This window comes from Antedon bifida, chromosome 4 (genome assembly GCF_963402885.1).
Source record: "Antedon bifida chromosome 4, ecAntBifi1.1, whole genome shotgun sequence".
Classification (NCBI taxonomy): Eukaryota; Metazoa; Echinodermata; class Crinoidea; order Comatulida; family Antedonidae; genus Antedon; species Antedon bifida.
Window position 1 is genome coordinate 13,452,592 of NC_136229.1, and position 20,450 is coordinate 13,473,041.

General features: G+C 34.4%; 3 protein-coding genes across 4 annotated transcripts in view; 2 read left to right on the forward strand and 1 right to left on the reverse strand.

Annotated features, from left to right (window-relative positions):
• LOC144840155 (SWI/SNF-related matrix-associated actin-dependent regulator of chromatin subfamily A-like protein 1) overlaps positions 1-20,450 on the forward strand; it is a 219,655-nt gene that overhangs the window by 125,364 nt on the left and 73,841 nt on the right. The gene's annotated exons all lie outside the window — the stretch shown is intronic.
• The window catches only part of LOC144840160 (polypeptide N-acetylgalactosaminyltransferase 13-like), an 81,334-nt gene that overhangs the window by 22,112 nt on the left and 38,772 nt on the right, over positions 1-20,450 (reverse strand). Inside the window, exon 5 of the mRNA XM_078695870.1 lies at positions 437-644. Coding sequence (XP_078551996.1) covers positions 437-644 — 208 coding nt within the window. The remainder of the gene's footprint in view (positions 1-436; positions 645-20,450) is intronic.
• LOC144840163 (uncharacterized) lies at positions 9,684-11,845 on the forward strand. 2 transcript variants are annotated; one of them, XM_078695875.1, is made up of 2 exons: positions 9,684-9,770; positions 10,064-11,845. In XM_078695875.1, exon 2 carries the CDS (start codon positions 10,070-10,072, stop codon positions 11,558-11,560), a length of 1,491 nt encoding a protein of 496 aa, XP_078552001.1. In that variant the 5' UTR covers positions 9,684-9,770; positions 10,064-10,069; the 3' UTR covers positions 11,561-11,845. The 2 variants fall into 2 exon arrangements, with proteins under 2 accessions (XP_078552001.1, XP_078552002.1); XM_078695876.1 differs by having other exon boundaries at positions 10,067-11,845.

Here is a 20,450-nt window from a genome sequence, read left to right on the forward strand (position 1 = left end):
AAAATAAATCTATTGACCAGCACCCGGTTTATTGTGTGTGGTAATTTGTTTTGTTATGTAAGGACTGTGACCACCATTATCAAATGTACCCAAGATTTGAATATTATAAATCCAGCCCTGTGTTGTATGCATATTCATTCACCAGTGCAGACGCATTCAATTTCATTTCCCCCCTTTTTTAGTGTGCCAGTACAAATACAACAAGTACAAATATATAAGAAGAAAGAAAAATAACAAATATTAACATTCAAAATAAGATATGTTAAACGCACATATCCCCCAAGATGGGAACACTTACAAACTGTTCACAGATTGTACTGAACCGCCGACACTTTCTATTGTCAGGATGATGGGAAAAATTTATACAGTACTTAAATAAAAATAAATAACATTCAAAAACAACAAGAATAAGTAATTACGCAAAAATAAAACCAACCTGTCTAAATAAATTCTTGTAAGAAGCGGTTCAAGCCAACCTTTAGTGCATTCACAATGTGCATCAAGAAATGTAATGACCTTGCCAGTAGCTACAGATGCCCCTCTAAGACGTGCTCTAATCAAACCACTTCTTGTTCCCATTCTCTCAACTCTTACTTCTACTGGAAGCCGTGCTATATATGCTTCTAACTCCATGCCAAGGAAATCTGAGGTAAAAAAAAAACCAAAAACTACTAGAGATTTGCATTTTTTTTTTAAATTAAAAAACTCATTACATTTTTAAAGATTTCTGATACTATAATTAAAATAACAATATAAATCTCATAATAAAATCTGTCAATTTCAAATGTACTTAGTGCTATGCTTAATTTTTTTTAAAGCCAAATCAATACTTTTTAAAAGATCTCATATACTATTTAAATTGATGGAATATTTTATAACGCAATAATAACAAATTGACTGGAAAACATATACATATAGATTAATCAATTTTTTAAATTAAAAATAAATAAGAAAAATTTTACAAAAAACGGCGCTCAACTATTTGACGTAGCAGTTTAATTGGTTATCCGCACTTGTTATTGTCAGGATCTTTTTTCTTTCTATCTTATTAGTTATCAGCATTCAGCGGATAACTCTTTGTAATCGTCCTGTTTCTTTTTTTTTTCTTTATATTATTCTTTCTTTCTCCTCCATTTTTGTGTCTTGTGTATCTCAAAAACGAGTAAACATAACATTTCATCTTTGTCATTATATGAACATTTACGTGAAGTTGTGCACTTCCTATTTTTTAATGACTTACACAAGATTTTATGAATTTCAATGATTGAACATAGGATAAAAACTAAAAGTGATTTTTAATTGACACCTAATTAATTCTTATCAAGGGTCAACTTTTTGTGCACTAAAAATGGCATGTTTTACAAGAAGTTACGCGCGCACACGCATTTCAAATTTCAAAATGCGCAAAATTAATTTCTAATCAACTTTTTACCCGATTCATGACATTTTGCGCATGTCAAAAATTTCCGCGTGTGTGAACAATGTTACGCACGGAGCCTGAAAATTATGCCTATTTTGAATCTATTATAGCTCCTCAGGATCAACGGTGACCCCAAATTTTGTTTAATTTAATATGCTACCACTTTTCTTGCAGCACAACCACTGTCGTTTGCTTTCGCACACAATGGTGGACACTACGGCGGTATACGGCCATACTGCGTTGAAACACTAGTTCTCGTCAGATCACTGAAGTTAAGAAACGTTGGGCTCGGTTGCGTTCTGGATGGGAGACCATCTAGAAATCGCGGCGGGTGCTGTATATACTGGAGAGTGATGGTGTAAATGGTAATATTGGACTAGCATGTGATAGGCATGGGTTCGAGGCTATCTGTACCACACTAATTGCATCCTTAGTCAAGATGTTTTACTCTCATTGCCTCGTCCTTCGGATGGGATGTAAAGCCATTGGTCCTGTGTACTTAACAGTGCACGTAAAAGGACTTGGTACACTATTCGAAAAGAGTAGGGGATCGTCTCCCGGTGTGCTGATCTGCTGGCTGCCGTGGGTCCGTGGAGAGCCTAATCCGAATTTCCTCAGTTTCCAGTTAAGCTTGAGGACAAATATAAATCCTTTACCTTCACCTTTATGTAAGCAGATATGTTGTAGATATGAATTCATGCAGAATCTTTACCTCTCGGGTGTTCTGACGTCATCGTATGGCCACACTTTCGTTATTGCTCATCACATTCAATAGAGCGCATCACGCTTATCCGTATTCCATTTTCCCCGAGATTTTAATATTGTCTAGGTCAATCAACTATCTTTCGCATGAGTTAAAAATATTTTAATTTTTATGCATCATCACGTCTAAAAATGGCTGCTGTGGGTCCGTGGAGGGCCTAATCCGAATTTCCTCAGTTTCCAATTAAGCTTGAGGACAAATATAAATCCTTTACCTTTACCTTTATGTAAGCAGATATGTTGTAGATATGAATTCATGCAGAATCTTTACCTCTCGGATGTTCTGACATCATCGTATGGCCACACTTTCGTTATTGCTCATCACATTCAATAGAGCGCATCACGCTTATCCGTAGTCCATTTTTCCCGAGATTTTAATATTGTCTAGGTCAATCAACTATCTTTCGCATGAGTTAAAAATATTTTAATTTTTATGCATCATCACGTCTAAAAATTTAAATAACTAGAGTCACTTATTTTCATCTTTACAGTAAATTTCAATCTGTTATATAAAAAGTGATAATCATGATTAAAACGTTTTCTGGAAGCTATTGGATTGTTGATACGAATTCATGTTAACAATTTGCCAATCACATGTTGTGACGTCATCATATGGCCAGTTGAATAAAAAAAGTCGTATTTTCATATTATGCGTCATAGTTCATCACATTTAAAAGAGCACGCATCTATATTTTATGTATTCAAATTTATTCTACAAATTAATATGTTGTTGCTAAGATAATTTCCTTTGAACTTGCTATCTTAGTGTTTCATTTTGATACCCTCGCCATGTTAAAAATTGGAATAAATGGCGGATCCCGTAATTTCACCTATTCTACACTGTATGTAATCTATATATAAATTATGGTTAATTCTGACATAGGCGAGCACAATGGAAAAACTTTGGTACCTACCTGATCTATCTCAGATGTACTGCGAAATGTAAATTTGATAACATTAGTTTTCACTATTACGATATTGTTCCATATTTCTATCTTAGGAAGATATTATAAAGAGTTTTTAAACAAAATTCCTGATTTCATCGGTACATTTTCAACTCAATTTCAATTGTACCGGTCAAAGTAATTTCCGGGTTCACGATGAGTTCAACTTGCAACTACCTGGTTTCAACTAAGTTGGCCGTTACGTTAGTGGCTATAGCCATTTTAGTTTTTTGGATCCGCACCGCACGTGTGAAGGTACAGTAGTTAAAAAGTAAAAATTAATGAAGATCAAATTAAATATATGCCATAAAGCATCGGAATATATTGTGGGGAATATTATTATAAAATTACATAGGGAGATCTGATAAGACATTTTGTTTAAAATCGAGGGAAATCCCGATAGCCAAGATTTATTGAGTAAGCTGGCAGAAATAACTGTTAGTGTAGACTATCTGTGTCCCGTTAGGACCGGGATATCTGCCCATGTTGCAAGCCGTCTAAAACATCTTCTTTTTTGGGCTGAAACGGCCCACTCTGTCGCGGAAGTTAGTTTCAAAAAGATGTTTAGATTAAATAATGTATTAATTATTAGGATGATATGTATTTGAATAAACGCCTCCCCAATAAAACATCAATAAAACCCAACTATCTAATAAACGCCCATCCACATTACACACACTGTTGTATTATATTTATAATAACACAATTATACTATTTACCATATTATTAAAACTAAACATCCCTCGAATAAGCACCTCCCTCAAATGAACTCCGCCTCCTCACCTCTGCCCTATAAGGGCCCTACCAAACAATAAACACTAAACTTTAAAATGTTATTAATCAGGTTTAGTTTTACGAATGTCAAGCATTTCCAATAATGGTAACCGACAGAAATCGTACAGGAGTCATTATCATTCCGAGAACCATCATCTACACTTCCTAGAGGGGGAGCGAGCGAAGTGAGCTCACCCTCTAGTATGTGTAAAGATTATACTGTGTATACTGTATATAGTATGACACAAAATAGAAAGAATTCAGCACTAACAACATATCATATTCTTCAGTTCAGGTCAGCTCTAATCTTTTTCTGTGTGCAATATTCAAACGTATGACATGCATGTGGCTTTGTCATGCGGATAACTAACTCGTCAAAGTGACGAGTTCAAATCTAGTTCTTCTTTCTTTCCCAGAATTTTGTGTCACATGTATCTCTAACTCTTGTCAACATAACATCGTATAACTTTGTCAGAAGACTGACCTTAAACTGTAGATGTGCAGGAAACTTCGTTATATGACGTTACAGTCGCACAGCGTAAGTTATGCGCGATTTTATGGTTATATAATTATATATATCCTGAACAAAAATGTATTTTTCAATGAAACATTTTGAAAGCTTATTTAATAATATGGAGACAAGCTTTACATGATAAAAATGGCATGCTACGCAAAAAATTATGCGAGTATGCGTATTTAAACTTTTAAAATGCGCAAAATTAATTTCTAATCAATTTCGCGTACATTTCAGGCCATTTTGAGCATTTTAATTTGTGGTTTGTTGTTGTTTTGTGACATTAGTCTGCGATGGTATATACAGTAGTAGTATTTATACAGTATGTTATTAAAACAATATTATGTTACATAACTATATTACATAAAACCTGTTCTTACGTTATTATTACATCTAATATCAACATTATTTACTAGTATGTGTTTAGCATTTTATTAATGTTATTAAAACGCTATTGTGTTACATTACTATATAAAAATTATCAAACGTTTTTAGAATGCTTTTTTTTACAAAAACATTTTGTGAACACCAAATTATAACTTTCACGAATATTGTCAAAACGTTTCCTGAGATACCATTAATTCACAGGACTTCCATTTACTTTGATTGTCAAGGCCGCTTTTCATATTATGCATATCAAAACAGTATTTAGGATTGAATACACAATAAACAAATAAATGTATGCATCACTATTCTATCCCTATTGAAGCTAATCCAGGGGCGGATTGCAATAAAGGTCTTAACCGCGGTCTTAGACTTAAGCCCAAGATGAAACCCTTAGCAACGATGGTCTTAGATTTAAGACCATTGCAATAAGAAGTCTTAGCCTTAAATGTCAGCGCCGTGGTCTTAGATTCTAAGCCTCCTCCAGGCAGGCTTACGCTAACCGCGCGACGCGAGCGCTCCTAGGCTAGCTAGTAATTTCATGGCGAAATTAACTTCTTTAAATACTGCTGTGAATTGATTTTATGATACTAGTGTAGAAAAGGGGTATTGAGCTATAAGACGTGTATTATTATTTTTATCTACCAATTGTTTCAATAGATAAAATCTATATAGGCCCACACCTACCTGACGATCAATTACTATTAGCGGTCCACAACCGCACCAACAATTAGCTGTACGCATATTGTCCATACGCGGCCTAGCGATACACTATTTTGACCAAGAAAAAGACTGCATATAGTAGCATATTTAAAATTTATTTTTTTGAAATATTTGTTTGTAAACTTTAAGAATGTATTAACCAATATTTACTATCAAATTACATACAATTTTGTTGCCAATATTTTTAATTATTTGCTAAAATCTCCTAGTATTTACGTAATCGTAACGCTATTGAATAGGCAGTGTGTCCATTCATGCATTAAAATGGCCGCAATATGTCCTACTGAGGAGCTTGTCGCTACTCCTTATTGTTAAATAACTCTATTTGCACTTGTTGGTATAGCGCCCTCATTTGTCGGTAACTATAGGCTGGTTTGATTGTTTGAAATTCTTTCCTAATAAAGTCTCAGTTAAGACCGCTATATTGCAATCGACTTTGCTGAGAGGCTTAACTAAGACTTTCACGAGGGGCTTAGGGCTTAGATCTAAGCCTAAGACAAAGTCTTTATATTGCAATCCGCCCCAGGTGCAACAACCTGCTGCTAGTAGTATGTAGGTACAAAACAATAAGAAATCATTGCATCGCATTGCACAAAAATATCAACATAAAACAGTAGATTTCAGGAAGGAAAAGGTAAATTGTTTAAAATTACACAAAATAGAAAATTAAATTGAAAAATTGAATTAAAGTTCAAATGAAGCATGTATTTCTTAGCTGATGATGAGATTTAGCTTACTAAATATATACATATTTACAGGAGGATAGGGGCTATTTTTCCCTGAATACCAGAATAGAAACCTATTATCTTATTTTCAACAGAACTCATTTTTGTGAGAAAAAATACTGAGACAGGATGTTCTATATCATCATCATCAGCCGTTGTCAGTCCACTGCTGGACGAAAGCCACAGCATGTTTCTGCCACAGTGCACGATCTCTAGCTGCTCCCTGCCACTGCACTGTACCCCAATACTTGTCTAGTTCATCTCGCCATCGTACTCTTTGTCTTCCTCTATTTCTACTCCCATCCATCGGTCTCCATGATGTCATTAGCGAAGTCCATCTATTGTCTCTTCTCCTACTGATATGTCCAGCCCACTTCCACTTACTTAATTTGATAGTTCTTATAATGTCTTGAACTTGTGTTTGTTTTCTCACCCATTCATTTGTTTTTCTGTCTTTATATGTGATTCCGAGCATATTTCTTTCCATGTTCTATATAGCTGATTTTGATTATATCAATTCTTTTTGGTATGAGAAATAATGTGTTTCCTGCTGAAATAACATTTCCAGATCATGTGACTGTAGATATGTCTTTCAGTAAATTCCTTGAATGTTCTTTAACATTAACTTCTGATAAATCATATCACATGGCATACGTTTGACTAAAAATGACAACATTGAAATTGCTTCAAGTGATTGTGTGACAAACGGTGACACAATAAAGTATGCAGGTGGATTATGTTTATGTTACTCAAAATGTTTCAAAAACACAAACATTGGTAATAGTAGAGCTTGGTGAAAATGATCTAGGAACATACCAATGTACTTTTATTTTTTAAATGTATTGTCCTCCCCAAAACATAAAAAAAATGAAGATTAATAAAATAAGAATTTGAATATGCCATTGTGTAGTCTTGCATCACTTCCGTAAAAAATACATAATGTTTTCGCTTATAAAATAACAAAATAAACTGTTAATTTCAACAAAAAACTCATTGGCTGGCAGCCAATTGGACTATTGTTATTTTAAATTACAGTTTTTCAGGTAAAAGTAATTTTTTTTTCGATCCAATTTTTGGTCAACGTGAATATTCTATTATGTGACATTAAAATTTAATTATTTTTTCAGAGGGACAATACATTTTAAATGGCCAAGAAACTAATGTCAAAGCCTCTACAAGAACTGTACATTACAAGTATGTTCCCACACCAGTGTGTTCTAACCAGTGATTTGTAATAGCCGAACGCTGGATAGCAATCTATAGTGTTATAGCAGTTCAAGAAGTGATTCTCCATGGAGAGGGAACCAACAAGATGGTGGCTGCAATCGCCCAATCAGATATGCCCTACGCAGTACGCACTACTACGCCTGTGTTGAGCCTATCTGCGTGAGAACGATACGCAACGCAGCGCATTAAGCGTATAAACGCAAACGCATTCTATATGATCCTCGTATACAAAAAATGCTAGATTACCAAGAAATTATTAATTCTATTGCGGTTAACAATAATTATTTTATTTTATAAAAACTTCACTGTGCTTTGACAAGAATATGTGTTGTAATTTATGTGGTCTTAATGTATTATATTAGATTATTATTTTTTATATTAAATAATGTTTTTGAACACATTTACGGCCGCCATCTTGTTGGTTCCCCTCCTGTTGGGAATCACTTTTCAGTCTGGGGTACACCCTCTAGTGTTCTTATTACATCTCTCGGTTCTAACCCAGAGAAAACGATTGTGCTGCCTGATGACATAATAACATTGCGATGTGATTCAGACCCTGCAGATCCGCAAATAGAAATGATGTGGTCAATAGATGGAAATACCATTTCAACTAACAGTCAAAACGCAAACAATCCTTTAAGCCTGAACTATGTACTGACAGTTCCTAATACAGAAGGTGTTATTTCTTATATATGTCAGACTACATTGGATAATGTTCAGATAAATGATAAATTCTGGAGCAATTTTTTAAACTTTTAGCTTTTTCGTTATAAATAAAAATCACAATTTATCATTGTTTCTGTAATTAGTTTGTATTAAATATTTTCTAAAGGCCCTGTCACTTCTTGATGATTTAGACAGCGAGTCATGAACGTTTCAAATTTTCTCTAAAACACTGGAATTTTCAATTTTTTTACATTTACATGACGTATTCATAACGAGTTGGATGTGTACATAACGTACAAGGAACGTGTACATAACATTGTGATACCTTTGGTTAATGTAGACCAACATATTAACAACGTTTGCAAGTTATGCCGAACGATAGAGTTACTTATGCATAACGAGCGTCAGTGTGTTACTTCTGATCGAGTACCGTATCGTGGTGCCATATAAACGATTTTTTTTAAATAATAATTATTTAAACGCTGACCATACGGTATCTATACTACGTTAGATGTAATATAAACAAATAAAAAATGTTTCAATTCATTCGGTGAAATATGAAATTATATTAGAATTTCATCTTTCACCTCATGAAATTATTTGTACCATCGCACTCATAAACATTCATTATTGGCATACTACTATTATACTAATACTTAGGGCATATTCATTGTAATATAATATGATTCAAATAAACCAAGCATGGTAAAACAAGTTTCAGTTATAATTTATTTTTAATATTTATAATGTAACTAGCAATTATACCCGTTCCAGGGCGGGTTTCAAATGTAGCTTAAAACCTTCCCTAAACTCACCAACCTCTAACCCCCATCCCGTTTTAATCACTCCTAGCACTTGAGTGATTAAAAAAAATCCTTCCCAGTATTCCGGTTCGTCGGTTATGTTGATATTCCATTACTCCAGACTCACAACCCCTCAGTGACAGTTTTAGAATGTAGTTTAAAACATTTCCAGTACAATTCCAGTTATTTTGAAATACTCAATTACTTACCTTGAACCTAAAATACAGTATGTCTAATTGCATCCGGGACATCATTGTGTTTTGGGTTTTTGGGTTTGCGGTTGTTTGCACAAATGTGACTTTTTGCACATTTCACGGCTCAACAAGGGTACTAATTTTTCATTAATTTGTTTTAAAAAATAATGTAATCTCAAAATACTCTTTATTTAGCTGTAGCATATCAGCTAGCAATGACATTCAAACTAAGAATTGCCTTCAAATAAAGACCATTTGCATGCCATATGTCAGTGATTTTGTTTGGTTTGATAATACTATAGTTTTAGATCTTCAAAAAGCAATTTCAAGTACATATTGTTTATAGTTCCTGCAAAGGATTAAAAAAAACTTTTCAACTGTACAACAAAAAGAAAAGTACTAAGCGTAAAAGCAACAGTCATCTGATTACGACTATGAATAGGGGAGTCTATAGCCTAGGTAAACATAATCAGCAGAATAATAGACTATGCATGATTAAATACTACCTCTATTGAAGCCCACTCAGGTATAACAAACTTGGTACTAGTGTGTAGGTGATACAGACAATTCAAACATGACACAAGAATTTTCTCGAATTGTATAAAAAATAACACAAAATATTTCCAGAAATAAGGTAAGCTGTTTTGAATTGTAGAAAATTGAACCATACAATATATATTTTTGTATCATGTCACAGTATAGTTTCCAACTATTCTACTCTTTGTACACATTATTCCTTGTAACTACCTTACTGTACATACCATCCTAGAAAATTATTTCTTCTGTTTAATTTCAACATAGGTGCACACTCAGAGTTAGTTTTTTCTTGCATTAAAATTGTACTTAAAAATTCTGTATCATAAACCAAATTTCGCTACAGTTTAATCTGATACAAACTCTAACTCTACTATTACTTTTGTTTTTCAGCAGAAAATGTATAAAGTGGATGTTTTTGTGAAAAATACAAACAGGATGAGTTCATCATGGCTATTCTTATTTGTTATTTTTGGTATGGGAAACAATGTGTTTCCTGCTGAAATAACATTTCCAGATCATGTGACTGTAGATATGTCTTTGAATGGATTCCTTGAATGTTCGTTAACATTAACTTCTGATGAATCTATTAATCCACATGGCATACTTTGGACTAAAAATGACAATATTGAAATTGCTTTAAGTGATTCTGTGACAAACGGTGACACCATAAAGTATGCACTAGGTGGATTATCTGTTACTCAAAATGTTTCAATAACACAAACATTGCTAATAGTAGAGGTGGGTGAAAATGATCTAGGAACGTACCAATGTACTTTTATTTTAAATGGTCAAGAGACTAATGTCAAAGCCTCTACAAGACTGTACATTACGAATTATGTTCCCACACCAATGTGTTATACACCAGAGAAAACGATTGTGCTGCCTGATGACATAATAACATTGCGATGTGATTCAGACCCTGCAGATCCGCTAATAGAAATGATGTGGTCAATAGATGGAAATACCATTTCAACTAACAGTCAAAATGCACACAATCCTTTAAACCTGAACTATGTACTGACAGTTCCTAATACAGAAGGTGTTATTTCTTATATATGTCAGACTTCAAATACATTAGATAATGTTCAGGCTTGTATGATAAACTTACTTGTTGAAATTCCTTTAAATCTTTTGATAATGCAAACACCTGAAATAGCAGTTATAGGCCAAGATGTAACATTTACTTGCCTTGTGTCAAGTGGCACTGTTACATCGTATGCATGGACATTTCAAGATGCAGGAATCAGTTATAATATTGATGGTAGTGCTTTGACGATTCACAATGTTCAGGCTAGCTACGATGGTTTGAACTTAATTTGTACAGTGGCCACAAGTACTCAAGAAGAAAGAAAATCAATTACACTAACAGTATCAACTCCAATTACAACTTTAGCACAGACTACACCTACAAGCTTACCCACAACGGAAGCTCGAAGGCAAATATCGAAGTTAGCAACACAAGCTATTAGAACAACTGAAATAATGCCTAAAATCACCAGTGTAGCATGGAATGAAATCACATCAAATCCAGCTATGTCTACTGCCAAATCAGAAAAACAAGAATCTACATCAGTAGATACAATGGTTATCATAATTGCTGCAGTTATTGGTTCATTCTTTCTACTGCTTATCATCTGTATTTTAATAATTTGCTTACGAACAGGCCCTCAAAAACGGCCATCTGAACAAAATCTAAGTGCACGCATGGAATATTACAAGAACGTTAGTGTAGAGAATGAAGTAAAAGGTGACATGGTTGTAAATCATCTTGATATTAATTTTTTACCAAACAATTTTGATATCTCTGTACTTCAAACTGAAAATGATATATATTATAAAGATGACGGATGGGAACCTCCACCTTCAACTCAGACCACCACATTGTAGTTGAAACATACTGTAAAGCTAACAAACAATTATGGAGACAATCAATGTAAAAAAGACAACAAAAAAAACCAGTGAAATGCATTTACAGTAGACAAGCACTCATCAGTAAATTATTTGTAATTTTGGAAATGTGAATTAGGATAGTGCTTTTACAGTTTATTGTTAGTTATTGTTATCCACCAAAGCTGATTTGCATTCATATTGTATTCGTCCTCTAATGTTTAGTTTATTTGGCAGTTTGGGTATAGTGGGGAAGTTGGAATATCATCAGAAACTTTTTGTAAATGTATAATAGTTGTTTCAAACTATGGTTTTCTGGTGTCTTTTTGATAATTGACTTGGAACTGGATAACAATTATTTCATTACATACAGAATATATAGAAATAACAGTATATAATCAAGAGAAGTGTATATTTGTTTAAATCAAGTTAGAATTGATGGGAAGGAGTAAATCACTAGAATGAATAAAACATTTAAATTTTTTAAGAATATCAAAAGGATTTCTTTCAATTATATACAACTACTGGCATGGAATGAATAATAAACAGATGTTATCTATATTAACTATTAACTATATGTACGTATCCCTCTGAAACTGCTGAATGGTAGTAAATGCTGACATTTGGCAGTCGTAATTCCGGTGGTATCCGGGGAGAGGCATATCTGTCCTTTTCAATCTCAAGTGTGTGGGCGCTAATTCATAATTTACTTACAAACGATATTGATGATCGTTTAAATGGTAAAAGATATGGCTCAATTTCACATTTTTATATATATAAACACATTAAGCCTAATGTGTTTACATATATAATATATATTATAAATCCAACGGCAAATTACCGAAAAAATGACAATGCTGTGGGTATCAGTGGCTGGATCTCAATGGAGATACAAAAAAAAAGCGAAAAGCTAAATCAAAACGATAAAGTAAAACAGCCAGAAAAGTTACACTAGCCCTTTATCAGTGCAAGTGAAGGAATTTGGATAACGTCATAGTATAAAAACTGGCAAGTGCTGCCTGGGTGGACAGGAATACAACAAAAGGTGACAGGGTGGAGTCAGAATAAGAGTAGAAAACAAAGAAGGTAGATGGTAGAGATATAAAGAATTTTGGAATGAAACTGAAAAACAGCTTAAATGGTGGTTAATATTGAAACTTAAATTTTGGTAGTCAATGGAATAATTTTACTGATCTGGGAGTATGTTCCTAACGTTAAGTCCAAAATGTTTTGTGGTTTTAAGTTGTAATTCCCAGTGGTTTTCTTTGTCTTTGCGAGTTTTGTCACTCCATACTCAGTATACTGTATATACTATTATAGACAGAATTCAGCACTATAACAACATGTCATATTCTTCATTTCAGGTCATAATGCCATAATCTTTTTCTGTGTGCAATATTCCAACGTATGCCGTGCATGTGGCGTTTGTCGTGCGGATAACCCGAACTTGTCTAAGTGACGAGTTCAAATCTAGTGTTTTATTTATTTTATTCCTGTCCACTCAGGCAGCACTTGCCTGACTATATCTATCTATCTTTGTCCAAGTGCCTTCACTTGCACTGATGAAGGGCTAATGTTGCCCGAAAGCTCTGCTAACTTTTCTGGCTGTTTTACTTTATCGTTTTGAATTAGCTTTTCGCTTTTTTTGTATCTCCATTGAGATCCAGCCACTGAAAAAAATTTTACATTTATATTTTTTACGATTTATTTAAAAAGTGTGTTTACTAGAAATGCTAGCGCTTTGTGAGACTTGTCTATTGAGACCCACGAAGTAGCTAGAAGTAGTATAACGTATGTGATGACGCGATGGAATAACTCAACCATATCGCACTCAAAACGTTCCTCTGTGGTGTGACAAGCGATGGGTTGTGTGTGTGTGTGTGTGTTGATTCTGCAGCCTATTGATATACCTATATTAACCCTAACCACACTTACTAGCTAGGTATCGAGTCAGTCTGATAATTGTGGCAGTCGTTTATGAATGCCTAAATTTATGAACTTTTATATTAATTTACTCACCATCGTCGTTGAGTACAAGTTTTAGTCCGGTGAATTACTATAACATCATCGTCTTTATTCACCAAAAATCAATGCGATCGTATTAAAACAGTTTTTAGTTCTTCTATATGGTTGAATGATTCTAGAGCATCATACGTCATGTTTCTAGCTACTCTTTGAGTAAATAGACAAGTCTGGCAAATTGCGAACATTTCTAGTAAACATACTTTTTAAATAAATCATAAAAAATATAATGTTGAATTTTTTTCTTGTTTCTTTTGCCTATCTGGATATTGAAGTGTTTCTTCAAAATACCAGACTAAACATTTTGGCAAATTTAAGCCTAATACAGGTAAAATTAGCAATTGAAGTGACGGTAACTATCTCTTGTATGTTAACAACAGTGAAAACCCATTAAGTACATTTACTAGGTCATTTTTTTGCGGCTATAGCTCACGTTTTTGGTCACGATCCAACCAGTGAATTAGGCCTACTGATGTGTACATGGTTACATACAAAATAAACTTTATTAGGCCTACTCATACAACATCAAATAAAAAGTTATGAAATCAAATGATTATCGTAGAGTAAATAATAGGCATCATGCAGTAAAACTAAGTCTTATTTGAGGCTTAGGGAATGCAGTTGAAAGAGTGTGAGTTATAACCATATATGGCACTAAGTCAGGATTGAACTCCGGACATTGGGATTGGAAGGCAAACACCAACCTCCATGATACAGCTCTACTCCAATGGCTGTCAATGGTGAAAACATAACGGCACACAACATAACATAAACATGCTTCGTAGTTTCTTTTCTCCAACTACAATTTGGTTTTTAATTACTCCTGTAAACAGCTTGATTACATCATTTTACCGACAAACGAAACTTTATAGTTTTTATGCGTTTTCATAAATAAGTGAATAAAACATACATATTTGTGTTTTCATTGACGAGGTTATAATAGTAACTTCAGTAACTATTACATCACTACTGATAAATCCCGACAGCCCGCCAGGATCCCAAAAAAATCATGATTATCCCCAAATTACGATCCTGATCCTGGTAATAAATCCCATCGGGATGACCAAACCCTAACGAGATTCGGCGATTCGGATGGGATCCTGTTTTTATGGGGAAGCACATTTGTCACAGCATCTTACGGCTACGGCTGTATGGTGAGTGCGTGTGGCAAAATGGTAAATATTGCAATTGTTCTGAAACCATATGTACATCCTAAATATGGTTCACGGTAAAGTGTAGGCTTAACTGAGACTTTCTCATGGTCTTAGATTAAAGCTTAAGCCTAACCCTAGGTTTTTATATTGCAATCTGCAATGTATAAATGTATAACCTTTTTAATCATATAAGGCTTGAAACTATTGATTTAAATGACGCATGTCTTCCATTCCATACAAAAAGATTCAGTGTAGTCGCCAAATACTGACCATGCATGGGACCATCAACTGTGGTCTGTCCAAGAAACTCGTGGTCAGATTTTTTTTTGGTGAAATACAAAAATCAATCATACATGTTCTTTATGAAGTTTTATTTTCAAGAACACACCTGTTTCTCAAGCATACCAGAGTGGGCCATATTTTTTAAAATTTGAAAGCAAAATATGGTAACATGGTATTCTGTGTGCTGTAGTAAACTACTTTGATCAATTAATTTAATGTTTGTAAGTTATTTTGTCAATAAATAAATATTCTAAATATATGATGGTGTATGACTGTGTTTTATCAAGATGATATACAATTATGATGCTGTGTTCATAATACTTCATATGTCGAATAAAAAAATATTATTCAGGATTTTAAAAAATGTTTGATACACTTTAATCATTATAAAAAAATGATATGTATGGCACTAGTTCACTGATTTTTACAGAAACAAAAGTATTTGATTTCCCGATTAGCACAGTGTAACCATAGTGTGGTAAAGTGCCTGTTTTACTTTTTATCAATAATAATTCAAACATCAATAGGGCCTAAAATTAGGTAGCCCAGGACAGTTTTTACAAATTTTAGGTCAGTCGGGTTGGGCAACATATAAACAATTGTGTTTTCAGGCCTGATGGTTAAACAATTGTGTGAAAAAATTACAACTTTAAAGCTTCCTCTCAGCTGACAATTATTTCTATTTTCATATGAAGAATAACTATGATTTGATTGTCTGATGGTTGGTACTCATGGGTGTTCATCCTAACTTCCTTAGTGTGCTGTAAATCTCATTGTATTAACAGTTATCAAAATCAAAGCCAGGAAGCTAGTGAAAGTTATCCAAACAATGACATCATCTTTTAGGAATTAGCACAGACTTTACATTACTGAGAAATAATCATTAACCAATTTGTACAACTTTAAAGCACTGTTTGAAGTTGGTGAATAGTTTCATCAATATCACAAGTAAGTTTTATAATTAAATTCAGAGACAGAGGGAAACTTTCAAATAATTGCATAATAGGTTACGGTTACTTCTACCTTTAGCTTTACTTCACTATAGTTGATATTGAGTAGAACTACTGAATTTGAAACAGTTGAAACAAATATAATATCTTTAAGTAATGTATAATAATATAAAGTCTTTCACCAACAGTATATTATGTTGTAATTTGTTCTTTTTTAAAGATATGTGGCTGCAGAAAAAGTTTGATAAGGTTTGGATGTTAACTATTTCAATTTTGTATGTATTTGCGAATGTTAAATGTGCAGAGATAACTCATGGTATAGAAGATACTGAAATAACAGAGGACGAGACTACAAACTTTATCTGCACTGTCAAACTGGAAGAAACTGAAAAACAATACCAACTAGCATGGGAGAGAGACAGCATATTTATTGCTCTTGGAAATGACTTATACTTTGAAAAGAAACGATATTCAATCAATGTAACCATTGTAGAAGATACACTGTATTATTATAAAACTAGCATTCTGAAAATTAGAAAAGCTAAACTAACTGATGCAGGCATATTGATGTGTTATTTACGTTCTAACGACCATCTATCTGTGGCAACATCTGCACACATTACAGTTGTTAAATCAATTCCCAGACCTCGCTGTAGCAAAATACCAACAGAAGTGATAATTGGAGAAAATGTTACAATTGCATGTACAGCAAAGCAACTATCACATTCTATTGAGCTAAACTGGTGGTCACGGAAAGTGGAAGACAATGAATTGAGGTTAGTTGAAGGTAATCAGAAAGTGGTTGGAAGAAAGTTCACTTTGAATTACACATTTACAGTTCAAGCAGGTGATAAAGGACGGACATTCAAATGCAAGGCCACTCATGTTAACAAGAATAAGTCTGATTTTGTGTCTTGCACGTCTAGAGTCACAAAGACATTGACCTCATATTTGAATGTTAGTGTTCAACAACAGAATTCATTAAGTCCTGGTGATGTGGCATGTTTTGAGTGTCTTGTGAAAGAAAATCTAAAAGATGTAGAAATGAAATATACATGGTCCTCTTTGTTGGATAATCCACTACCACAGTTTCATGACTTTATCCAGTGCTTTGGCAATGTATCAACATTCAATGCTGGAGAGGCAGTTAATTGTACAGTAGAACATGGAGGTAGGAGTGGTACGGATTCTTCACAGCTTAGGATGAGTACAGAAACAATAGGAAATGTATTATTTACTACTTCTAGTCCTACGGATGATACACCAAATCCCATATTTGGAACTAACTCTGCTTTCCTTTATATTGTGATTGTTATGAGTCTTTTCCTTTTAATGGTATGTCTTGTAACAATTCTTCTCTTTTGTATAAAGAAACAGAGAAATATAAATAAAAATGAAAAAGATAATTGTATAAAACCAGACATTGAAGAAAAAAATAATACCAATAACTGTACAATTGATTCAAAACCAGTAGACCTAGTAGAAACTAATGATGAAATTAACACTTGCAATGACCAATCAGATTACCAAAATCAACGAATTAGTCTTTATGACAATGTTCCCATCGAAGAAACTTCTGCTGAAATTTCCATTTCAACACGTCCAGATAAAATTCATACACTAAACTTTAAACATCGGGCATCCACTTTAGAACAAGATACTATCAAGAATAGTGTTCATGAAGTGCAAACATCTTTGCAAATGACAGATCTGGAAAATATCAGGTATGGCGGCATAAATCGATCTCATACTCAAAAAGTCAAGCCTAGATTAACAATGAAGCCATTGTCTAAAGCACTATCTTTGGATCAAAGAAGAATGAAGAAAAACTTAGTTGAAATGAGAGCTTTAAATGAAGCACACAATACCAGAGAAAATAAAGAAGCAAAGGAAACCACATATATAAATATTGATATAAAAAACAAACCAGAAACCCCAAGCCCTATCGTTACAATGAAACCAGAATTGAAAACTAAATCAGCTACCCTGTCTACTCCATTAGAAGCAATTAGGACATTAAACATTGAGGGGTTGCAGTATGCTGACTTGGATTTACTGAATTGTGGAAATAGTATAACACAACCAACTACAGAAATAACACAGTATGCAGAGATTAGAAGACTGTCAACTGATGCTAAATAAACAGATTTATTCTAAAATAATAGTACAATAAACTTATGGCGTGTATAACCTAAACAATTAAAACTAAACAATATAGTTAGCATGTGCCATTTAAAAGTTTTATCACTAACACTAGTAACAAACAGTGTGTTAATCAAAACCTGAGGCTTGAGCAGCCGCGTAACAAGGGGGTCTTGTCAGGGGGGGAAAACAGGGGCTGATCCTTCCAGACACCAAGTACTTGAGCCACAGCCCCCCCATGGTGGGGGCTGTGGCGAAGCGAATTTTGGTAAATGACACCCCTAGATCGTCGGAAATGGTACTCTCGCACATAAAATTCATGATAAATGGCGCCTCCAACTAGGGCCTAGTAGCTAGTAGTTGGCCTGGAAATAACACTCCCATTTATTGCACAGCAATCAGCAAAATGATCGTACATTTTCCACCGTTAAAAACACAGGTGACATAACATTTGAACACGTGAAAACCCAATCTAACATTGGATCCGCGCCTGGCAAAGGTAGTAATTTTTCCGGTTAGAAGACTGAAAGATTGAGTATTGGAGCGACAGCCAGCCATGAAAGTACGTTCGTTTTGCTGATCACTAGCGCGTTACATACGATTAGTAGGAGTGTATTTTTTTAAGGTGACCTCATGTCACACGCACAGCACAGCGTCACAATTGTGTATGAGATGCCGGCCCCCGCGCGTGTTCTATGGACCGGAACCGCGCTTGGTAAACATGTCTCTTCAACGTATATAAAAAAAAACACAAACAAATACGACATATTAACGCAATGTATAATATTAAGATTAGCCATATACTCGTGTGTTTGAACTAACTAATAAACTATACAGTAGTCTACAAACATTATGGTGTTACATGTACTAGTAATTTTATTCTATGCGAAAAGAAAGTGAATGCCTGTCCGGGAGTGAATGAAATGCTGTAATGCCCTTACAGGTAGGCAGGCCCGTAACCAGGGGGATCGGGGGATCGTACGATCCCCCGCTGAACAGCGAGTTCCGCTTGGCCTCCCACTTTTGTTTTTGCTGGGCATACATACAACACTACGATTGTTTACAAGTCAAGCCTTAATAAATTTAATTAATATAAATCGACATAAGAATATAAAGTATATTTTAACTAAAATATAAAAACCTAACACTAAAATTTACAAGATAAATTCTATTTGATAACTGCTGAACATCGTGGTTCTGGAGCTAGCCGTACACAGAGCATAGTTGTTTGCTTGACATAAAAGGGTATTCCCCTACACAGGTCGCGGCGTGCGTGTGACGTAACGTGCCCAGCCAGCTTGATAGAGAAAGCATGCAACTCACGCAAGTGCAAGATGCAATGGTTGAGTGAATTCAGGGATCATCTTAATTCCATGGTTTGTTACCTAAACACACCAAATGATGGTGAATATGCCTGTTAAAATCTCAATGATACGATCCCTTAATGTACCATGTTGTTGCTAGTATGCTTTAAAAGGAGGAGGGATCTAGCCTAGCTTCGGTCGGCAAGAGAATGCCGTCCACTGACAATTTAAGGTCGGCAATAAGGTCGGCAATTGAAATTCGTGGGCTGGAAATTACATCAAATTATATAGTTATATAGGAAATGCGATTTGCAGCCATACATAGGCCTATAGAGAAAAAAAATTTGAGGGTATGGTTCCACTAAACAACTTAACGATCCACCCCGCCGTCAAACCTGGTTACGGCCCTGGGTAGGCAATTCGGCAAATGCATGGCGGCTTAGATAAAAGACGCCAAAAACCACAGTCAACTGACCGCATGTTAATGTACTGATAAGCAGTGCGTCTTCCCACGAGTTGTCAGTCAGGATTTTGTGTATTTCATATCATCTTACTTGAATATCATACTGTACTGTGACTCATTTGACTCATTTGAAGCCATATCATTATATCGTATATTTTATTCTTATCTTATATTTTTTTTTCTTTCTTCTATCCCTTCTTTGTATTTTATTTTATTTTATTTTTTTTACTTGTTACCCAGCCCGATCGAACGCTTCTCAACCCGGTAAAATCCGCCAGGGGGGTATTCCGCCCCCCCTGCCCCCCGCCTGTTACGCCACTGCGCTTGAGTCTTCATTGACACATATTCTTAGAAAGTCCATCAGAGATTTTAATATGAACTCAATGCGAGTACCATGATCAAGTAATAATGGGTACAAAATTTGTGGACAATAATGGGATTATAATAAGATAAGATAATAAGATTTATAGAGCGCATGGCGCTTATAGATAAAAAGAAACAGCAGAGACTTTTCTTTTTCAGATCAAAATTTAAGTTATCACACCTTTATTACTCGTTCTGATTGTATACTTT